The 23,013-nt window shown below is 40.9% G+C and overlaps 1 protein-coding gene across 1 annotated transcript; it reads left to right on the forward strand.

Annotated features, from left to right (window-relative positions):
* The first annotated feature begins 309 nt into the window (after nucleotides 1-309).
* On the forward strand, nucleotides 310-22,568 carry kif14 (kinesin family member 14). Its single transcript, XM_034213120.1, is given in 30 exon segments — nucleotides 310-519; nucleotides 521-1,344; nucleotides 1,732-1,986; nucleotides 2,137-2,224; nucleotides 2,380-2,478; nucleotides 2,671-2,723; nucleotides 2,830-2,860; nucleotides 3,165-3,272; nucleotides 3,437-3,553; nucleotides 3,940-4,058; nucleotides 4,725-4,897; nucleotides 6,182-6,329; nucleotides 6,699-6,762; nucleotides 6,889-7,073; nucleotides 7,272-7,374; nucleotides 7,644-7,801; nucleotides 7,915-8,062; nucleotides 8,434-8,580; nucleotides 9,984-10,116; nucleotides 10,956-11,049; nucleotides 11,195-11,336; nucleotides 14,433-14,539; nucleotides 15,843-15,943; nucleotides 16,199-16,429; nucleotides 16,734-16,921; nucleotides 17,417-17,569; nucleotides 18,185-18,307; nucleotides 18,435-18,509; nucleotides 20,621-20,783; nucleotides 21,340-22,568. Coding segments are annotated over 30 exon segments (4,899 nt in total). The 3' UTR covers nucleotides 21,699-22,568.
* The last annotated feature ends 445 nt before the right edge of the window (nucleotides 22,569-23,013 follow it).

The raw sequence follows: 23,013 nt of genomic DNA on the forward strand, positions 1-23,013 counted from the left end.
TGACCACGACATGACGTAACGACTTGAGAGAATTCAGCCAATCAGCGGTCACTTCTGGAGGCGATTTGAAAATAAAGCGGGTGAACGCGGAAGAGATAAGTCGACAATAACAAGCCGATGGAGCTCAGTTGCTTGAACACAACTTGTTTTTTACCCTAATGGATTTATATTCGATTTTAACCAGCACACTCCGCAGTACTTGCGTCCGCCTTACATGTTTTTATGTCGTGTTTTGTTGTTACGTTAGGTAGCTAGAGCAACCGGTGTTAAATTGTCGTTAACGTTAGCTAAGCGGGGAGCTTAGCAGCCATGTCGTTGTTTAGTGTACAAGCGAGAAAGCATACAGCCTATTATGACCAACTTGTGGCACCACCTAGGACACCGGGCAGAGAGCGCCCGGCTCAGCGAAAATCGGCGGAGATAACGGAAGGCAAACTTGAAATAACATCCAGAAGCTCTGCGTGTGAAGACAGCAGGTCCTCGGATAAAAGCCGAAAAGGGAACAGGACTTATGTCGTTTCTTCTTTCTGCCCTCTCAAAAAGCAGCAGCGGACAGCAGACTCCCTATCGAGGCCGACTCACTCTGCAAAGGAGGTCAAGAAGGAAAACCGGGTCTGAAACAGCGGAGACAACGCTGTTAGAAAGCAGCCAGAGCACCACACCGGTACCGGATAAGAGACTGACACTGCAGCGCAGGACCCGGACTCCCTCCATGGGTAAAAGCACACATGTGCAGCGTGTGGTTAGCGGCGCTGGACTACAGACAACTCCAACAGTTCTCAGCGAGCCAAACGGTAGGGCAGCTGGTGTGTTCAGGTCTACGAGTTTAAGAGAAAGTACCTGTAAGAGCAAAGGGGCTGCTTCTGTGGAAACCATGGGGAGGAAGACGCTGTCCAAATATGTGTCTACAAGTAGGCAGCTAGAGGACCAAGCTCACACGTTTAAGACACCTACCAAAAAGACCCCGTTTGGAAAAATTGCTGCCAGGAGAGACGTGTTCGAGAAGCTGGCAAGGACAGACGCTCCTAAACCTGTGGCAGTCAAATCTGCAAGTCTAGAGAGGCCCAAATCCAGAATACAGCAAGCGGAGAATACAAAACCCGTGGCAGCTGCCCGGGTCATGAACGCGTCTTTAGGTGTGCACATGAGTACCGCCCTGCAGGTGAGAAAGACCTCCACCTCAGGCCAAAAGGGAGACGCGAGCCAAGCCAGGACCTCGACTACTCCTGCTCCACCTACCATGCACCTGTCCCGATCCAGCGAGGCTCAACAGACCCAGGATTCATTGAAGATGGAGAACAGTGCAGTGACTGTCGCGGTCCGTGTACGGCCTTTCAATGCCAGGTTTGTGACGCAGTATGTGTCTCTATTGGTGGCTAAGTTAAGGAGTAATGTTGTCAGCGTTTAGAGTCTGGGTCTCCAGAAGTCACTGCTGGGCTTTCTGAAGGTGTCATCTGGCTAATTTAACTAATCATGATAAACTTAAGTGTTAGCCAGCAGTGAAATCAAGTCTAGACAAGAAACGCAGTGAATTGTATTACCCTTTCAGAATCATAAAGGGGATTAACAAATGACACTAATCAAATCGCCCATTTATGACAAAAACGTTGGCATATGTTTTTTTTTTAATCATTTATTAATATAATTAATTAATAATCAGGAACATACTCTTTCTGACAGACAACATCTATTTCTGAAAGGACATTCATAAATATCTTTGCTCTGTTTTAGGGAAAAGGCAGAGAAGGCCTTGCAGGTCATCTACATGAACGGTCAGGAGACTGCTGTCCAGCATCCTGGCAACAAACAGAGATACAACTTCATGTACGACTTCTCCTTCTGCTCAGTGGATGAGTGTGACCCCACCTTCGCCAGCCAGCAGACCGTGTACAAGACGCTGGCTAAACCTCTGCTGCTGAGGGCCTTTGAAGGGTTCAACACCTGTCTGTTTGCTTACGGACAAACGGGCTCCGGGAAGTCGTACACGTGAGTATTTTTTGTCATTGTTTATAACAGTCAACCTTGCACCACTGAAACCTATTCCCTACGCTCTCTTCAATTTCGTTGCTCTTAATGTGTTTTTAAAGTTGTCAGTCAAATTGTCAATTTCATTTATTTGAAAACATTGTTGTGTAGGATGATGGGTTTTGGAGAGGAGGAAGGCGTAATCCCACGATTCTGCCAGGAGTTGTTTTCTAGATTGGCATCTATGGAAAACGAAGAGGTAAACTCTCTATTTGAATGACTGTATATTAAAAACATTGTATTAGTAAGAAAATGTCTTAAAAATACATTTTAAAACATTAATTTGTGTTCATGAGAAATATTTGTTCTAGTTTTTTTTTACACAACTGATTATCAGGTTTTTGGGGTTATCAGGTGAAATGCCATGTAGAGATGAGCCTTTTGGAAGTCTACAATGAGAAGATCCATGACCTGCTGGTGACAAGAGAACAAACAAACCAGAGAAGGATGCCCGTAAGTAGTTTGCAGCTATAGCCTGTTACTGTAAAATTACTGTTATTTATATCTGCTATTCTCTGTAAAGATAGCATGACACATCTGACAGTCACACATTTTAGACATCCACTCTTGCTCTTAATTCTTAATATGTACTGTTTAATTGGTTCATTGGTAAGACATGATAACACTGTTCATGTGTGTTTCCAGCTGAGGGTAAGGGAACATCCAGTCAATGGTCCCTACGTTGCAGACCTCTCTGCGTAAGAAACCTTTTAATTTATTTAGCTTCATTACTCTTCAAGGCTAAAAAGCATATTCTTGAATGGTCTGATGCGCAGGAGTGCTCACTTTGTTTTCTCTTTACAGGAACATTGTGAGCTCCTACAATGACGTTCAGGTAAGTTTAAAACGGCTGTCAAGATATTTCCTTCTTTTATATCATCAGCCTTCAGCGGATGCTCTTAAAAACAACTTTGAACAAGTAAGAAAGTCAGGGTTCAGTGTTAAGTACACTGAGAGGACAGAATGAAATACAGACCTAAACGTTTGACTGAATGTTAATTTTCTTGAAAGTTCATGCCCCTAATTTAGTGAAGTGCTGAGGATCAACAATGTATCCAAGGCCTAGCATAGAAAACAAATATGCTGAAGATGTAACACCATTTAGATTCAGTTGTAATTCACATATTTCCTCTTTGTAGGGTTGGCTCGCGCTGGGAAACAAGCAGAGAGCCACAGCAGCCACTGGAATGAATGACAAGAGCTCAAGGTCTCACTCTGTCCTCACCCTGGTCATGACCCAGACTCAGGTACGGCCTCTCAAGCTTACACATCGCACACAATGACTGTTGCCGATCAAATTCTTAAATATGTACATAATTCTGCAGTGACGCACTAATAAATTGTGGCGGTCATGTTTTTAATCTAAGTGTGACACTAAAAATAAGGTTTTGAATGTGGGTTCTTTGTACAGACTGAGTTTGTGGAGGGTGAGGAACATGACCACAGCATCACCAGCAGGATCAACCTGGTGGACCTTGCAGGCAGCGAGCGCTGTAACTCTGCAAAGACAAGTGGAGACCGACTCAGGGTACACACACACACACACACACACACACACGAGAATGTTATTATTGGTTCTTGCTCCTGGATTGTTAAGTTTTTCTCTATTTCATATCATTCTTTATAGGTGTTTTTTTTCAAGCTTTTGCCTCGATAATATAATCAAATACCATATGACTCTCAAAATATTTTGTTATTATTTGACCTATAAGCCCTTACCATTGGAAAACCTAAACAATAATTTAGGCTGAAAGAATCAAAAGAACAGTTCATCTCAAGTTGTATAGGTAATTGAGATTTTGAAAAATACAACATTTTAAGACTAAATGATTTTTTTATTTGATCCACAACCTCCCTTGCATGTTATACTTTTTGCATTTAGAAATAAAATGTTCTGTTATTGTGTTGTTGTAGGAGGGTGCTAGCATCAACAAGTCCCTGCTTACCCTTGGAAAGGTCATCTCTGCCCTATCAGAACAGTCAATGATGCAGAAAACTGTCTTCATACCGTACAGGGAGTCTGTCCTGACATGGTGAGGGATCAGATCACGATCTGACATTTATTTTCTCCTGGTGTCTTACTTCCTGTGATTACCCTTGTGTGTATTTAGTCTTGCTGTTCCTTGTCGGTTCATCGTCGTTCCTATGAATGTTCCTGTCTGTGATCCTACCTCGTGCTGCCCTGTTTGTACCTGTTTGGGTCCTGCATCCTTACCCCCCCTGTGACACTAGTGATGGCGAGATGAAGCTTCATGAAAGCTTTTTAAACAATAACCCTTAACATTGACCATGAAATAATTTGTTCATGTAATCAATTTGTATCAATATTTTATATCGTTTCCAGTTTAATTATTGTGATTGACAAACCTAAGGAGGCTGGTAAACATTGCAAAGAATAATAATATTATATGTAAACTTGACCATGTTATAGCCTCAATAATACAACAAAGTATACATTTATTAAGTAATTATTACATTTAGCTGATGCTTTTATAATTACAAAAAAGTTTCCAGTGATCTTCCGAATGAGTCGTCGACCTTCCAGCTGAGCCACAGCCCACTTGCTGATATGACTGAAAATACTGAACTACTTCATACTTAATATACTTTGAATGTCTTTGTCGATTCTCTGCATTTCTTTTCCTCCTGTAGGTAAGAAGACCGATCGACTGATCAAGTCCCGTTTTTCTCCTCCGCAGGCTGCTGAAAGAGAGCATTGGTGGTAACTCTAAGACGGCCATGATCGCCACAATCAGTCCAGCTGGCAGCAATGTGGAGGAAACCCTCAGCACACTGCGCTATGCCCAGCAGGCCCGCACCATCATCAATGTGGCAAAGGTCAATGAGGACACCAGTGCCAAGCTCATCAGAGGTCAGACACTCAACACATTCACATTCAATGATCTCCGTTTGACTCAATGTAGCCTTGGGATCTTTGTTTCATATCCACCCCTAATTCTCATTCTGCATTTTCCTCAAATAAAGGCTTGAATGCAACGCACAATATATGTTAAAGCATCCAAATGTTTTTTCTGCCTGTCATTTTGCTCCTTCTTTATCTTTTCTTTGTTTCTGTCATACTGTCTCTGTATGCGTGTTTCCCTATCTTTATATGTGAATATCTATTTTTCAATTTTGTCTTGCTCTTGATCTCCTTTGCTCTCATTCCCTCACACACACCCCTCTGTCTGCCCATCAATCCATCACCAGCTTATGCACTACCCCATTAAGGCCTGGGTCTAACCTTGCCTTCAGGCCATATTTATGCACTGTCAGCCTCACATGGCGGCTAACTGTCATGCAAGTATTATTTTTCATCAGATGATTGTCCTGCTGTTTGACGGTTTTAGCACTAAGGGGAGCTCTTGCTGTGCTTTTCTCTTACATCACCTGTCAGTGTGTGATACGCAAAGTTTATATGGCTCAAACATTACAAATCAGGTCAATGCTGCGCAGTATATTGTCTCAGTAACTGACTGTTTGGCTGTTCACTGAATAAATCTGAATATGTCTGTAACTTCTTTAAAAGTCACGTCTCAAAATGCCCTTTCAGGTCTTGTAACTCCCTCCATGCCATTTCAAACAAACTGGTAATTATTTATATGTCACCTATTATGCAAAATACATACATAAATATGTGTAAAGAGATTCTAAAAGTTTCAGGAAAAAAGATTCACTCACTGTCTGTCCTGATCCATTTATATAAAAACCTGTCTGAAAATGAGCTGCTCAAATTTTGGCCACTTTGTGATGTCATGTTTTGTTGGCTTGTGTAACCATTAGCCAATAACCAACCAAGGTAACACCCACCCACCGTATCACCTGAATCTCCTCCTATAGCACCATTGTGTTCTTTTTAACCAAATATCTCTCAGAGGGACGTGGGGAGTGGCTCCTTATTTTCATCTAAAGTAACAGACCCAGAATCAGCTCTTTTGAAACAGGGCTGAAACAGAGGGGTTTATGGGATACTGCAATGCATGATCTGTTTGGTATTTCGAGCCAAACACTTCAGAGACATGTTTTGTATATAACTGAGAACTATAATAAATTGATAAAAAATAGTTTAATAGGGGACCTTAACTGTATGTTTTCTCTAAACTGCCCTATATATTTTAGCTTTGCAAATAATTTTGGACACATTTCGTGTTTTCAGACTTGAAGGCGGAGGTGGAGAAGCTGCGAGCCGCCCAGGCGAGTTCCCTGGGGATCGAACCGGAGCGGGTCCGGCTGTTCCAGCAGGAGATCGTCGGCCTGAGAAGCCGACTCTGCCAGCAAGAGAGGGAAATGGTTGAGGCCAACCGGTCAGTAATACTGCATTCATTTGAGCTTTCTAGCTGTTTTGGCAAGCCATATTTACAATAACAATTCCCACTTTACTTATTGTATGGGCATATGTTCATTTGTTTTGCCTGTCATTTCTCTTGTTTCATATATTTTCATTGTTTTAATGTAATCTTCTTGCACTCACATGCTAGTTATTAAAACATGTAATAGTTTCTTAAAATAATAATGAAAACAAATAATTATTTTGCAGGCTTTATCCTTTTTATAGACTTTAGTCAGTGGGAAGGTTTATAGTTGATTAAGAAGGGAAAATATAAGTGGATCATGGCAGACTTGCATAAAAGGGGATTTAATGTTTTGTTATATTCTATCTTGTTTTCTGGCAGGGCATGGAGGGAGAAACTGGAGCAAGCTGAAATCCGCAAACGTGAAGAGACCAAAGAGTTGCAGGTAAAAGGACTTGATTCTCTTTTTACTACGCTGAACCTTAGAGGTGAAAGTTGCAAACCCTGAAACAAATGCCTCTTTATCCTCACCCTTATAACAATGTGAAAAAAATGCCCTCTTCATTTTCAGAAAGCAGGTGCGACATTCAAAGTGGACAATCGTCTTCCTAACCTCGTGAATCTGAACGAGGACCCTCAGTTGTCTGAGATGCTTCTCTACATGATCAAAGAGGGGCAAACCACCGTGGGCAAGCTCCAGACAAAGTCAGAACACGACATCCAGCTGAACGGAGCCCTCATCGCTGACCAACACTGGTAAAACCAAATCATTGGAAAAGCTAATGTTAGGAGTTATTGCATTTATATGTATCTTGAATAGTGGGCGTATGTTTTACCTACAGTGATTTTGACATTAACTTGATGATTCCAATCAATCTATTCTCTACTTCTTTAAGTCAAAGCAGGCATTCAACATGAAACATATATTTACATGTAATTTGTTTTTGTTTGTAGTATTATAACAAACCTTCAGGGCACTATCAGCATCACTCCAATGGAAAACGCAAAGACCTTTGTTAATGGAAACATCATGTCTGAAGCAACAGTCCTCCACCATGTAAGTATGTATATAAGCATTATAGGATGGAGCAACGTATAGGATTTGTGCTATGGCTTTCTTTTTTACTTAAGTAATGTTGTTTTAATGTAATGTTTATTTTATTATCTTTGCTTTTTAATGACTGTTTTTAAATGCCATTTTCTTAATGTCTTTCATTTTTGTAAAGCACTTGCCTTGTGTTGAAAGGTGCTATATAAACTTGCCTTAATTGATTATCCATTTTACTAATGAATTCAACACTTCTCATCACTGTCTATTTTTCCCAGGGTGACCGGGTGATTCTTGGTGGAGACCACTACTTCCGCTTCAACCATCCAGCGGAGGTGCAGTCTGGGAAGCGTGTGTCATGCTGGACAGGCGCAGGCGATGGCCAAAAAGACTTTGAATTTGCCAAAAATGAATTACTCGCAGCCCAAAGAGCTCAGTGAGTGCAAAAGACTAGATGAGAAAAATTGCAATATAACTAAACTTCCTGGTCAAGGCAACATCTATTTGGGAAGGCGAATACTCCTCCTAATCCCTCTTTGTGTGTCTCAGGCTTGAGGCAGAAATTGAAGAAGCCCATTTGAAGGCTAAAGAGGAAATGATGCAGGGGATCCAGATGGCCAAGGAGGTGGCCCAGAAAGAGCTATCTGAGCAGAGGGCGCTTTATGAGGGACGGATCCGAACTCTGGAAAGAGAGCTGGTACACAAGACTTCTTGTCAAAATAAAAATGACTCCAGAGAAGTGCCGGAATACTAGCCTGGTGCTTCTCTTTCATTTTTATAAGCATTTGAGGGAATCATGACTATTAAGTGATGTAGTTCTGACCAATGCACTTTTTTTCTTCTATTATTGACTTTCTACACATTTCTAGCTGTACTGCTATTGCATTGGAAATCAGTTTGCATATTTATGTCTTACTTGAAATACTTGTCTTTCCTTAAACATTATGTACTCTATTGCATTATTACAGAACCATGACATATATATTTTTTCATGTATAACTTGTATTTATATTCTAGTCAAGTCAACCTCTCAATGTATGCAAACATTACAAAATACATTTCATCCAGGACGAGGAGACAGAGCAGAAGCGTCAGCAGGAGTTGGCGCAGCAGAAGGTTGCCAGCCAGATGGCAAAGCTGAAAATGGCCAAGCAGGAGCTGGAGCAGGAGGTGGACACACAGAAAAAACGCGTCCGTCTGCACATGGAGGCTCAGGTCAGGATCCAGAACGAAATCTGTTACATTCCCTTCTCACTTTCATGAAGTTAAACATTTTGTGCTGGACACATCTTGTTCCTGTGAGGGGAAACTAATCTAAAAGGAATCCCACACACACACTTAAATATTTGACAATGGATGTATTTATTTCATTTAATGCACACTGATTAGCTAATCCTCTTTTTTCAATATTATTTAAAGGGGACCTATCATGCAGAATGCACTCTTGTACATATTTTATACATGAATATGTGTTCCCGGGAACTCACCAAGTGTCAGAAAACACAACCCTCTCTCTTTTCCTCCATACCCAAATCTCTAAAAAAAGGGGCTGTAACGGATCTGATACAGATTTGAATTATTTTCTACGTCACAAAAGGGGTGCTCCGCTTAGTGGTCAATTCTCCACCTATCTGGGGAATGAGAGGTTGGGCCACGGCCGGCCATTGCCGCTCGAAAGCGCTGGAGACGCTGTAGTACATATGCCAGGCCTGTAAGTGGCGCTTTAGTCTGCCACAAAAGCAGCGAAGAAGACTTCCCACGCATGGTTGCCATGGTTGCCCTTCTGTTTATTCTCCGCTGTGGCTCTTTTTCTCCCTCCCCGAGGCAAGCGTTTGCGCCTCCTGCTTTAAAACAAATGAATAATGACACCTTCATGCCGATCTATATCCCTCCGCTTCGCGTCGGGCTCCTGATCAGCCTGTTGGTGTTCTTTTCCCCATAATGACCATGTCGCTGCACATTATCCCTTACATATGATTATATAGAGTTATCCCGCTTATTACATGGCCACCTTCTCAACAAAGTAACGATATGACTCCCAATATGAATTGAAATGCTTTTATGGATTTAGAAAATTATTTTATTGATTTAAAAAATAGTTGAATGTATTGATTTAAATTGACATGCATCCGCTAAGAAAAATAGTCCGTTGTTACTGTTTGAACTAATGTAGCAACGGCAGAAACTGCTTCGCTAGCGTTTTTGAGGAGCTTTTTGATTACAGATTTGAAAAATGCAGGATCTGTTTGGTATTTTGAAAAAAAAACTATATTTATATAGGTATGGCCCTACAATATATTGTTCAAATATAGCATGATATGTCCCCTTTAAGTTAGTTTTCTGCATTTTCTTTTTTTTCATTTTAGTCAGTCTACTAGAAATACATATTATTCCAGTAACTGTAAATGACATCATCTCCTTCATTTGCCAATTCTCATGATTCCTGATGATCTAAAATGAGTTTGAAAAGCTTATGGAAACATGCTGACACTGGGTTTTATGTTTTACTGATGGGCCATTTGGGATGTTTCTCGAGCCGCAGCGGAGTTTGGCTTCATGCATAATGTCTTGGCCTGGTGTTTTTTTAATATTGTTTACATAACCATGATTCACTCCAGGCAATGGAGGAGCACTATGTGTGTCAGGCGAAGATTGTTGACGCCCTGGAGGCAGAGAAGAGAAAGATCGGCAAAGAGCTCGAGGAGATGCAGAAGAAAAGAGTGCTAAGGGAAAACCACACTCCACGGAACGGTGAGCTCTTGGGACACTCCTGAACGCATGTTGGAGCTTGGAACCAACATGAAAATGTACGCCCTATAAGTGGAGTTCCAGATGGGTGGGGCCGTTCTTAAAGCCAGAAACATTGGAGTAGACAGGGCTGGCCAAGACTCAATCTAAACACTGGACCTAACATCAGTTTAATAGAAGCAGTGAAGGTGGCAGAGAGCCCATGTAACATATCCAAGTTATTTATTCTGAATACTATGAATAATATGGTAGTTATTCAACAGTAACAATACACAATGTATAGAAACAATTAGGGCTGCTCGATTATGGCAAAAATCATAATCTCGATTATTTGTGTCAATAATTGTAATTGCGATTTATTAAATGCGATTATTCATTGACTTTGAAAACATCCATTTATTGGAGAAAAAAAATGTGAACAGTATGTTTTTAACAGTTGATTACCCTGAACTGTAAGTATAATTCAACTGAAAAACCCAAAAAAAAAAATTATAAAAAAAACAGTTATAATAATAAACAAATTATCGTTTTATTTCGATTACGTTGTTTTCGTAATCGTTGCAAGCCATAATCGTATTCACCATTTAAAATACGATTAATTGAGCAGCGCTAGAAACAATGTCAACTACTTGATCTCTCCGACATGTGCGAAGTGACTGACTAATGACTGCCTGTGAAAATACAAATGTAAGAGTAGTATTACTTGGTAACCTATCGAACTGTGTTGACATTGTTCTTATTGGATCCAGTGCTCCAAAATCAGGCTAAAACCATCCAAGCCAGAATCTCTTTGACTCAGGCTGTATTTGTGGTTGAGTTCATGTTTAATTTCTCTATTGCAGTTCCTCCTCAGTGGGATGCCATGAAGTTGTCCCTGATGATTGAGGAAGCCAATAAGATCAGTGCCAAACTAAAGAAAAACACAGTCTTTAGCAGGTATGAATACAACACATTGTGCCATGGTAAACATACGATATGATGCTACAACAACCAACAATCTATTAACCCATTTTAGATGTCACAGACAGATTTCTTCCTCTATAACACAATCAGAAAATGATTTGACTCTCCTCTGTTGCAGACACGAAAGCTCTGAAGACGAGAACGTGGAGCCGGGTGGTCTGCTACAGGTGCGAGTTCAAAACAAAAAGCTGGGGATCACCACCTTCTGGGGCCTGGACAAGTTCCAAAACAACATCGCTGCCATGAGGGAACTCGATCAGGTCTGCCTTAAATCAGTTCTGCCTTTCATGTCAGCACTTTGTGAGTTAGTGAAAGTAAGAAAAAAAGGTTTGAAGAATTGAAAACTGGACTGATTAAGAATTAGAGTAACAGCTGATTCCTGATGTGGAAACAGCCTGGTCTTTTGTCATGATGGTCTAAACAATCTTTGAATATACAAACTGTGGGCGCCACATATGTTCAGTTTGGTAAAAACTCACCTCACAGGAAGGCGCTGGGAACATGTTCCCGTGTGGTTTAACACTTTCCTCCAGCTCTTTTTAAGAGAGGCTCTACTGTCGTAAGGTGTGACTTTCGTAGCTTGGTCATGCTTTTTACTTGTAAAAAGTGTTGCCAAGTTTTCAGCCAATTTTCTTCAATCGTATCCAGTTACCTCATCTTTATATAGACTAAAAGGAAGCAGAGAATATATGGCTTGACTGTTGGTCTTTATAGAACATTGTTGGACCTTTTATTATGTACAGAATCAGAAAGATTAAGTATATGGTAAAATCCTTAACCTATACCATTATGCTGCGTTCACACCGGACACAATGCGATGTTTGGGGGCGGCGCGATTACATGTAAAGTCAATGCAGAGACGTGGACAGACACAAATTCGCTCCGAGGGCGAGCATGAAGCGGTGGACGCGGTGCGAATCACGCGATTGAGGCGATTGAACTGTGCCGCGTCAAACGCGAGAGTTCAATTTTTTTCAACTCGAGCGTCAAATTCACGTGGCGCGTTTTCGCGGAAGCCAATCAGCGGTGAGGATCTCAACCTGCCGTTACTGACGTTCAACCAGAAAACATCAGCCATTAGCAGTTAGCACACAGAGATCACAGCTCCTCATATCTGTTCAGAAACTGTACAAAAGTTAAACAAGTACAAACCACAGACTGTCTGTGTCATGGCGAATACAGTCGATGGTTTATTTATGTCTGTAGGCCGTTGTTATGAGTGTGGAGTGAGCATATACAACGTTAGCTTAGCCTGGTCGACCCAATCTCCATTCAGAAAACAAGCATTTTAAAAGGTTTTTCGCCTGCCGTCTTGTCTGCAGTCTTGTCAAGCATTAATTCATGGTTTTTACTAACCAGTATCAGTATGTTGTTACGTCGGCATCATTTAGAAACGTGTATTACAATTTAATCACGGTAAAATATGTTCATTTTGTTGTAGTTGTAGCTCCCGAGCCAGCGCGTCTTGTTTGAATGATGCGAGTAAACACAGCTGGCAGCCGCGGTGAAACTCGAGCGATTAGAGCGAAGTGAATATTCGCATCGCGTCCGGTGTGAACGCACAATTAGACTAGAGTGGCGAAGTCACGCCCATCTACTTCCGCCCCATGGGACCTTATTTCTGAAAAATTATGTATTGAAGTCAATGGAGAGAGAACTTATCTTTCGATCCCGTTTGAATTGTGCCATGAATTACACATATTATGTTTGTCAATCTTAAAAAAATAATTTCCATGTCAAAAAAGTCACAGCTTGTCTTAAAACTTGTAATGTTCTACAAAGGGAGTCGGAAACAAGCTTCAAGTTATGGAGGGTTTATTCACTCCTTTGTTCACACACGGACACAGGTTACATGAACAGGTTGTAGGTTTATCCTCACACTGAACACTACACCCCAACTCACACCCATATATAGTAGTGTCTACGTCACAACTTCCCCGCCCTCCCCCCTCTGCTCCCCCAACCACAGGCCTCGACCAGCATCACTGTGCAGCTCTGTGATTGGCAGAGAGACGGGGGATGCTTGAGTGACACACTCAGCACCCTATACAGGGTCGCTACTATGAACTATGACTATGAAAAATACGCAACTACAAATCCCAGAGTCGCGTACATTATCATTACACTTGTGTTACTCACCAAAACCTTGTAAAGCCGGTCCCGCATGCTGGCTCTTACGGAACCGACTAACTCTCCTTTTGTGTATATACAGTTCTCAACATGGCCAGACTTGTAGTGATTTTCACCTATTTTAATACTTTTCACTTCATTTTGAAAGAAAGAGGTGAAGTGTGCTAACGTGACGGCCATCTTTGTGTTGGTGATGCAAGACCAGAGTTGTAGTTCATTGAGCGCTTGACACAAAAAAATGTGTTGCGTCACAGTTTTACGACACATTTTTTTTTTTTGACTTGCAACATTATCTTTTTAAGAAGAATGTGTAATTCGTTGTACAATTCAAACGGGATCAAAAGATAATCTTTTTCTCTCCATTGACTTCAATACATGATTTTTCCAAAATAAGGTCCCATGGAGGTCCACCGGAAAGGGAGGGACTTGGCCACTCTAGAGCGATGCGATTAGAGCGAAGCGAATATTCGCATCGCGTCCGGTGTGAACGCAGCATTAAGGATCTGAAATTGCTATGTTAATGCCGCTACACACCAACCTGAGACCAAAGAACGCGTAACAAAGCCGCCCCGACTTTTACGTCCGCTACGTCGGCTACGCCGCCCGCCTACGCCGCCCGCCTACGAACACACCGCAAAGACTTCGACGAGTGGCAATAACTGTCCTTACCAGCAGTGTGTGTGTGTATTTGTCATTCAAAAAGAGGCAACAGCCAATCAGAGACTTTCTTTGGCCGATTCAACATGTTGAATCGGCCGCGGGAGGTGTGGAAATGTGCCGTAAAGTAACGACGGTGCAGGACACACCAACCTGAGTAGGGCGCCGCGAATGCCCGACTGCCTCTGACGGCCAAAATCTGGTAGGTGTGTCAGGGCCTTTAGACTCATGATAGAGCTGATAAACCAGTGTCAGTAAAGTTCTGGAACTTTCCTAGGAAGCTTATGCACACTTATTTAACCTGATCAGTAGCCTTATAAGGTGATTTATGATGGCTGTTGAGTGAAGCACATTGAACCAGCCAGCCTGTCTGTTCTTCATTCTGCATACTCGGAGTGTGACATCACCTCAAGTGTAATTGCCAATTTCCCAGGCATTTGACCTTATTTACAGTCCAGAATTGGTTGTTTAATGCCCGGCAGAGGGATGCTGCCTCACTTTGCACTGCTTTTCTCATTAAGTTGAGTAAATGAGACTTGGGCATGTCAGCAATAGTTTACTCTCCACAGGGGGATTCCACCTCTAAATATGACGATGTGTTTTACGACCCCGATGATGAGTGGGAGCAAGATATATCGGCCTCCTCTGCTTCCACCTCCTCCTTTTCACGGCGAAGGTAATTATCCAGCTCTTCCCCTCTCCCCCTATCCATCACACTTCCTTCTAGCACCTTGCCTGAACATTTACATTCCATTTTGGGGATTTAATTGGTATTCTTGTCCAATTACTTTAAATGTGTGAGTAGGCAAGTGCTGAAAACACCTGGGGAAAGTGCAGTCAGACAGTCGCCCTGCAAGTGTCCTCCTTACTGTTGTTTACGGCTCTACAGCTTGGATAGACAATACTCAGTGTGTAAGCCTTAAACCCACAGCCCTCAACTGAACTGCAACAGCCTCCTGCACTCTTGACGTGAACAATGTGCCAGGCAAATGGATGTAGTGTATATGGAAAGTCGAACAGTATGTGGATGGAGCACAGATTTTTTTTTTTTTAAGATTCTGGTTATTTTCACAAAGTCATCCTTGTTTCCACCAATGTAATTTACAACCTGGCACATCTTTTTGACATTCAACACATCTTTCTTTCTTTCATGAAATGTTGATGTGAAGTCGCTGCCCACAGAATATTTCCTTTTTATTTTTTCCCTCTGTTTATTCATTTTATTTCCATAAAGTACATGCCAGGTGGTTAAGGAATGGGCATTGAGAGTCCCTGTGTTTTTAACACTATTAATCAACGCAAACGCATAGTACATGCAGAAGCTTAATTTCCCCTTCAAATTGATGTTATTCTTGTCAAGGATGTTTATGGTGCTCCTGTTGGTGGCTGGACTACCAGCAGACCCAGCAAAATGACACATGGCACAGGCTGTGTGGTTCCTTCATCCATTCTCTCTAACTACGTTAAACCTGGTCTTAAACCTTATGGCCACGGTTTGACTTGTTTATGGACCTTCTAAGTTGTTCAGAATAATGAAAACTTTTCTATTTTCCTGCTGAACTAATTTAACCCCCACATGAGTTACACATCTTTGCAAAATAACACCGAGACAAATGTTTTGATGTGCCCCCTTTTTAAAAAAAAATCTTGATTCTGATTACCATAACCAGGTAATTTGGGTAAATTAAGTCAGTCTCCACTAATCTCATAAGAACACATGTAAACAATATGGCACTCAGATCCATTAAGGATAGCAACACAAATTAAAAACATTACAGACAGATAAGCCATAAGTTGCAATGTCAATAATGTTGTTTTTTCCCGCAATAGATGTTGTAAGAAACTGCCTTTTGAGAACATACCAAATTACACTGGTGCAGCTTCTGAATTAGCATATCGACATGCATAATTATGATAAATGTAAACATAAAGCATTAGCAGGGTACTGAGGGTTTTGCTTCTGGTTTGTTTGGCATCAGGAGCAGGAGCTTGTTGAAAAGCAGGAGAATTTCGGGTCGTCTCTACGAGATTCGAGTCCATCCGATTCAGAGCCTCCACAACAGCTCCTCACAGTCTGCTGGTAAGGCACTGAACAACATTTTTAAACATTTCAGCATTTTCGGTAGTAATTGGTACCTTCTTGAATCTAGTCCAGTTGAAAAATACGTGTTATATCTGCAAAAAATTCTATAAAATAAATGCAATGACTAACTGTTGTTATATGAACTATGTGTACGACACCTGATTGTTCCACAAATACATTTCTACTATGAGTGTTATAGGAATAAGATTTTTCGAGGTCATTCCTACACCTTCTCCACACTGTCTGTCCCAGGGTTGATTGGTGTTGCAAAACCGCCCTCCACCCATTCCAGTAGCACAGACACTGCCACGCCGCACATCTGCAAGGAGCTGATTGGCCAGTCAGTGGCCCGTCTGCGCAGTTGTAGTGCGACAGAAGAGAGCATGGCAGACAGGCTGGCCTCTGATCTGCACTTGATATATGAGGCAGTGCAAGCCATATCTGCCCTATACAACAGCCTGGATGATGACAGCCAGGAGAACGGTAAAGTAACGCCCTACATTCTATTGTTTATGAGTAATAAATAAAAATAACAGCAGCATTTCATTTGTAAGTGGTCAAAGGTGTTAGATAACCATAGGTAAGATAACACCTACATAAATCGTTTTGCATACAATCGTATGTAATTGTCTGGTATCCAACTCTGCTATGTATTCAGCTTCAATGAAATACCCTTTTTTATAAATTGTTCAGTTTATTTGCAGACTATTTGAATGACCTAGGAACACCTTTCAATGTCTGCATTGCTGCATAGTTGAACTGTTAGAATGTCTTTTTTTCGCTGCAGTGTTTGTGTGTAACTTGGTGGCCCAGACTCACCTGGTGAAGGCCACAGCAGCCATAGAGGCTGCCGTGCTTGTTACCATGCTGTGGTTGGCCATCGTTAAACCCTCCTCCGGCCGGCTCTACACCATCTCTGAGGAACTCAAGAGCCAAGTCAAGAAGATGGGAGGGTTCTTCCAGCTGCTCATTCAGGTAAACGCAAACAAATTAAAGGCCATTCAGTGACCCTATAAACAGCCGTTTGTGGCACTTGCAGTCGACACATTTGTTGAAAAGAATAAAAAATCATACCTAAAAAAAAAAAAAAAAAGTTCTATTTGGTGTAGTTTTGACGGGGGAGTGGCCGATCAAAATGCAGCAATTAATTGACGTGTCTTAGCTCTGAGCAGTTTGAGCTGTCTATGGAAATGGCAAAGCAGAGGGAATTCTCAACCTTGAGCCCAAAACAGAACATGAATATATGTAAAATAAATCTAAATTCCTTACCAGCCTCAGCACCTAAACACACCATTTCCCTCTCCCCTGATTTTCACATTCTCTAGCATTTTAATTTATTTACTGACCCTTCAGACTATGTCGACCATGTTGCTTGCATTGATTTACTGTTAAATTAATTTTAATTCAACCCGTTGCTGTATTTTGTTTCTTGCTGATTTGATGTTGACTGGAAATGTTCTCCCCATCCAGGGTTGTGAATCTGAGATCACATCGATGGTGACGGAGGCGAAGAGGAAGAGCAGCCAGTGCCTGGACGCAGCGCTGCTCTCAGTCGGCCACCTGGCGGCAGTGACGGGCACGCCGCTGAATGTTACGGCGCGGGGGGCCGCGGCCACAGGCAAGGTAACTGCACCATCAATAGCACAGCAGCTACTATCGCTGTCAAAGCTCTGGGGTCCACTGTAATCAAGCCCTCACTCCACAATACTTGAGAATGGAATATTAGCTGTGTGGATCCCAGAGCTAGAGAGCTGAGGGTGAGGACTTATTGGACTGAATAAGGTACAGCATTTTTGATTAGATGATGGTTGAATGCAGTGGTATCTCATTATGTTATATAAACACATCGTGAGAAAATGCTTAAAATGGTCAGTCTTTTAATAATATAATATGTAACCATAGGGAGAATTATGGGTTTTTATTGTAGCTTTCACAGACTGACAAGGGCATGTTATCAAAATATATAATAATAAAGCTTTATTTATATAGTACTTTTCATACAGCACATGCAGCTCAAAGTGCTTTACAAAATTGCACACATCACAAGTTAAAAATAAACAAAAAATTCCCCTCAGATTAGATGTTAAGAACTTTACAGGAACATGCAGCAAAATAGAACATTTTAACAGGTTAAGAGGTAAAAGGTATGATAATAAAAATACAATAAAATAAATAAGGATTTCTCTCCGACAAATATGGTAATATGATTTATGTCATTATATGATTTCATCTTTTCAGAAATCGGGTGTTGTGTGTCTGCTGAGGGGGACTGATAAGGGCGTCCACTCTCTTTTAAAGGAGAGCTTCAATATCACCAGAGAAATGCTGAGAGACGCTCAGCTGGCCTACCCCAGGAACCCAGTAAGATATCAGAACACACAAGCTGTCATAGTTGTGTAATTGAATTTGTCTTGATCATTTAATTTAAGGTGTGGATACATATTCTAAATATAACGTGACACCATTGATAATCCATCTCTTCTTACAGGTCCTGCAGAGCCTGAAATCCAAGACGCTTGATTTAGCTTGTGCTCTGCAGAACTACATGAATTTCCATATCACGGTGAGTTTTACAAAGTCAACAGCAAAATCAAAATACATATAGGAGTTATGTTAACAAAGGCTTCTAATTGTTGCACCTCTTTTGTTAAAATGTTTAGGAAACTGTTTGAAAAATATCACTCGTCACCGACTTGAACTTCAATATCAGGATACATGTATTCATCATCCTTGCAAGAATGGAAGTAGTCATCACACAAAGAGGTTGCATGGGACAAATAGTTCCCCGAATAGTGTCCTTGACATGCTTATATACAAGAGAGGGTGTTACACAGTCACAAGATGCAGAATACCGGTTCAAAGCAGTATACAATGTTTGGTTCAGATTAGCTAAGACCTGCGTAAGCAATAAACATGACAGTCATATGTCTGTCTCCATAGAGGTTGAATCATCATGTTAATCACATAGCTATCATATGCCTAAAACAGTGTGTCCTGACGCTCTTCTAGGTAATCACACATCCAGTTACGTACACAGCTACGTAGGGCCTTTGTTATCATGTGCTACTCTGATATTAGAAGAGTACATTCAGTATTTTCCCAACAGAGACTAAATATTTTTGAAGTTTCTTAGGTGTCAATTGTGTTAGCCCTCTCAAATTGTCATCAGCTCCGCCTCAGAGCTTCCCTGCCACTCCCCCCTCTTTATTTCCTGGTGCCAAAACACAATTCTAAACCGTCATGAATTGCCAACTCAAATACAGAATACTGTGTTTTAATGGGGCCTTGATGTGGGGTTGAGAAGTGTATTTTATAGATAGTCAGACTTTAGGGAATTCTGACATGAAGTTGAAATGTAAGAGAAATAATTCTAAGACCTGTCAAAAGGAATGATACACTTTTATATTTTTTATATCTTTTTAATTCTACATACAAATTCTGAAACATAACGAATGAAAGAATTAGCTCAATGCAATTAGCCGTTTGATATCTGCAGCTTCATTAAAAAAAAAAACTTGAATTTGTGACGGTAACCTGGCTGTAAGACATGTTCAGCAAAGCTGCCCTGGATATTTGAAGGTTAAAACCATCTTCCATCCTGACAGTGTTAAATGTTACAGATTAATACCCACACACACACACACACACACACACACACACACATCAGCCCTGTTAAAGATGCCACTCAGCCTTTATTGCTCCTGTAAAGCTCAATGCTCTGTAGGCTTATCTCTCTGCAGTCGCCTCTTGACGGTCGTTCAGGTAATGAATGTGTTGAATGAAGTGGCATCAGTCACAGCTAACAGGCTTGTTTGCCGTTATCTTAGCCACACAAACTAGCAGTTTTTTTGTTAAACCAATCATTGACACATATATGCGCAGAGGCTTTTGCCACCCACAATGTTATTGTAGTCAAATAAACCTAAATTATAGCCTAAGGCAGCTACCTCAGTGTTTTTCGAGCATTGGATTTAACGGTACTGCACATTGTGGTTGTAAATGCGTCTGTATATTACCTTGTGGTTTGTATATCTTCAAAAATGCGATTATCAGTGGCAGTAGAAGTATATTTTTCAAGGATTTATGAATTATCATTATAGTCAGTATAAAAATAATGATCTGTATATATATTTTTTTAATTTTTATTATATAAATTAAGGCAAAAATGTAGGCATGCATTCTTTGAGCAAGGCACTTGACTCCCACACTGCACCCCCTGACGCTGTATATAGCTGCTCATTACTCCTAATACTAGGATGGGTTAAATGCATAATTTGTCTGTGTACATGTGGAGCGATTAAACGGGGATTCCATTCAAAACTTCCATTTTCACTTCTGTTCAAAAAGGTTGTATGCGGAACTGTATCCTGTTGTGAAAAAACAAAGAGACCCTCATGTTCTGATGTACTGTAGTAAACCAGCCATTTGGTTTGTCATTATATTAACTCATCAACATGGAAGCCCTCTTAGTCAGTGACCTTGTTTACAACTCTTGATTGCGTGTTTGTATCCATGTAAATCAATTTTACTGGGTAATATTAGGATAAGTAATTTGTTGAGTCGAGCTTTGGTTGTAAACAATTAAGTATGTTTGTGTTGGCTGTGTTTCATTTGGTAATGTTTATTTGTTCTGTCTTGTACTCATTATTTGGGTGTGTTCATGTTTTCAAACAGGAGAGGGAGAGCAGCCCAGGGGAGGAGGGGGAGGAGGGGGTGGAGGGGGAGGAGGAGGCCTCAGCTTCCCATTTGCAGAAACTGAGGTCTACAGCGGCCAAGCTGTTCCAGCTGAACCACGCCATCAGTCAGCTGCATTCCTGTCTGTCTACCGCCCTGCGAGGTAATCTTCTGACACACACAGCCTGGATGTTAACCTCAAAACTCTTCCGCAGTGTAACTTTCACCGTAGAGCCACAGTATACATCGGTTGGTCAAAAGCACTAGAAGAAACGGTGTGTAACGAGCCAGAGCCAATTGTTCCTGCTTCTTTCTAAAATAATACATTCATATTGATTATTTTCTAAATGCTCAGTTGCACAATAATACAACAAAAAGGTGATTTCAGGACTTAAGAACGGAACATATGCAAAAACAGACAGACATATGGTTTGTCAGTGCATCAGTTTGTTGATGAACGGTTGTTGTGACGGGTGTGGGTTATTTTGGTGTTATAGAACAGTTTAGCCAGGGTCTCAGCCAATCAGGCATATGATCAAAGTGTCTTGAAAATACAGTGTATTCATTTTGTCATCAGAATTGCTATTCCTGTGTTTCTTTAAAATAAACCATTGAATTAGAATCCCGTTTTGGATACATGTTTTTCAAAGTGGCTAGCATGAACATATTGAACAGATTATTGTTGTAAGAGCTGTGTCTGACTGTCATCCTCCTTCCAGGAAATCACAAAGACTCCAACCTCAGCAGCAGAGAGCTGATCTCCTCCTCTGCCAAAGCTGTGGATGAGCTGATCACTGGTCTGTCCAAGGGGCAAGCATCGAATCCATCCCTGCAGCTTCCCTTCCTCCAGAGTGTCATGGCGGCACGAGATGAGCTCCACTCTGCCCTGCAGTCCCTCTCCTCCTCCTGGGACCAGCAGGAGCCAGGAGAGAGCAGAAACTCTTCTGCTTCAGACAAGAGCACAGAAGATGAACCCTGTAAAAACACTCACTCTGCTGTTAGAAATCGAGTTGTGAATAAGATAGTTTACTCTCTCCCTCCAGGTGTGTCACCAAAAGACAGCCTACACTGGGTGTGATGGGCGGTTTTTTAATTTATATAACACTTTATGTTTTAAGTGTTGCTCACATCATGTAGGATTTACTGTAAAATGAAATGCTGATTGAGAGAAATCTTCTAATGGTGACACCAAATAAGCTTTAGGTATTTTTTTTTTTTAAGCTTTGCCACCACCAACCTGGCATCACAGGCAATGAACACTGCAGATAATTACTTATTGTTGATATAAAAGTAGCTCAAATAAGTTATATCCAAATACAAGCAACTTGATTTTCCAAATGTAGCAATATTGGCAATTTTTGGAAGGCTGTTTTTAAATGTAAAAGAAAAAAAGTGTAAGAAAAAAATACTTCCTACAATGCCTCAAACTACAGCAATACTACACGGCATAGAGTGCTTAGAAACGTCAGCAATAATGATATGGCCTAAAAAATGTATAGGTTCATTACCAATAATGTGTAGCGTTAAACAGTAATTCAGGATGGAGATACACGACTAGGAACAGTAATTGGCTATAAGGATAATTTTCACTTGTACTGTACTATTTTTAGCTTTTTACTGTTTTTTTTCTCAGAGGCCAATAGGTAAAAACATTTCATTTCGTTTTGTAATAATTCAGAGATGTAAGATGTCAAAATGCAACGGTGTTTTGTAAAATATTAGACACATTTCCCTTTATGATTTCTGTCTTGTTTGAAGGCTTATTTGTATAAAGAGATGCTCTTATGTGTTTTATAACAGGCACTGCCACTATTTGCACTCAGGAGAGACTTGTATATCTGGTGTTTCTTTTTAAAACATGAACTTTAACAAGAAGTCTTTTGTATCACATGTTTAAAATATAAAATGTTAATGCTTCTGCAATAAAATGGTTTGATTTGACAAGGACCCTGTAGCGTAGGTTTTTCCTTTGTTGAAGGATTAAACAGTTCTTTGTTGCAGTTGAATCTATGCTCCTTCTCCCCAACAGCACACAGGTGTCCCTTATTGTGTTCATTGCCTTCCTCCAGCTCCTGTCAGTGGGGTGGCTAAGCTAAAGGGCTAGCCACCTCCTTTGAATCAGGGACAGGATATGTTCTAAAGGTTTGTTTTTATTTTCCCTTTTTCCTGCTATTCATATTTCATATCACTTTATGGTAAAGGCTGGACTCCTGGTAAAAAAACTGCCCTTATAGCATAACAAGGAGATTTCTTCTAACATGAATTGGCACTGGATAGCCGGTCAGTCTACATTTTGAGTAGGAAATGGTAGATGTGTTTTACCAAATACACATTCCTTAATTTGGCTTCCTTGTATTGAGTAAAATACTGTGATGCTATGATATAACTATGAT

This window comes from Gymnodraco acuticeps, unplaced genomic scaffold (assembly GCF_902827175.1).
Source record: "Gymnodraco acuticeps unplaced genomic scaffold, fGymAcu1.1, whole genome shotgun sequence".
Classification (NCBI taxonomy): domain Eukaryota; kingdom Metazoa; phylum Chordata; class Actinopteri; order Perciformes; family Bathydraconidae; genus Gymnodraco; species Gymnodraco acuticeps.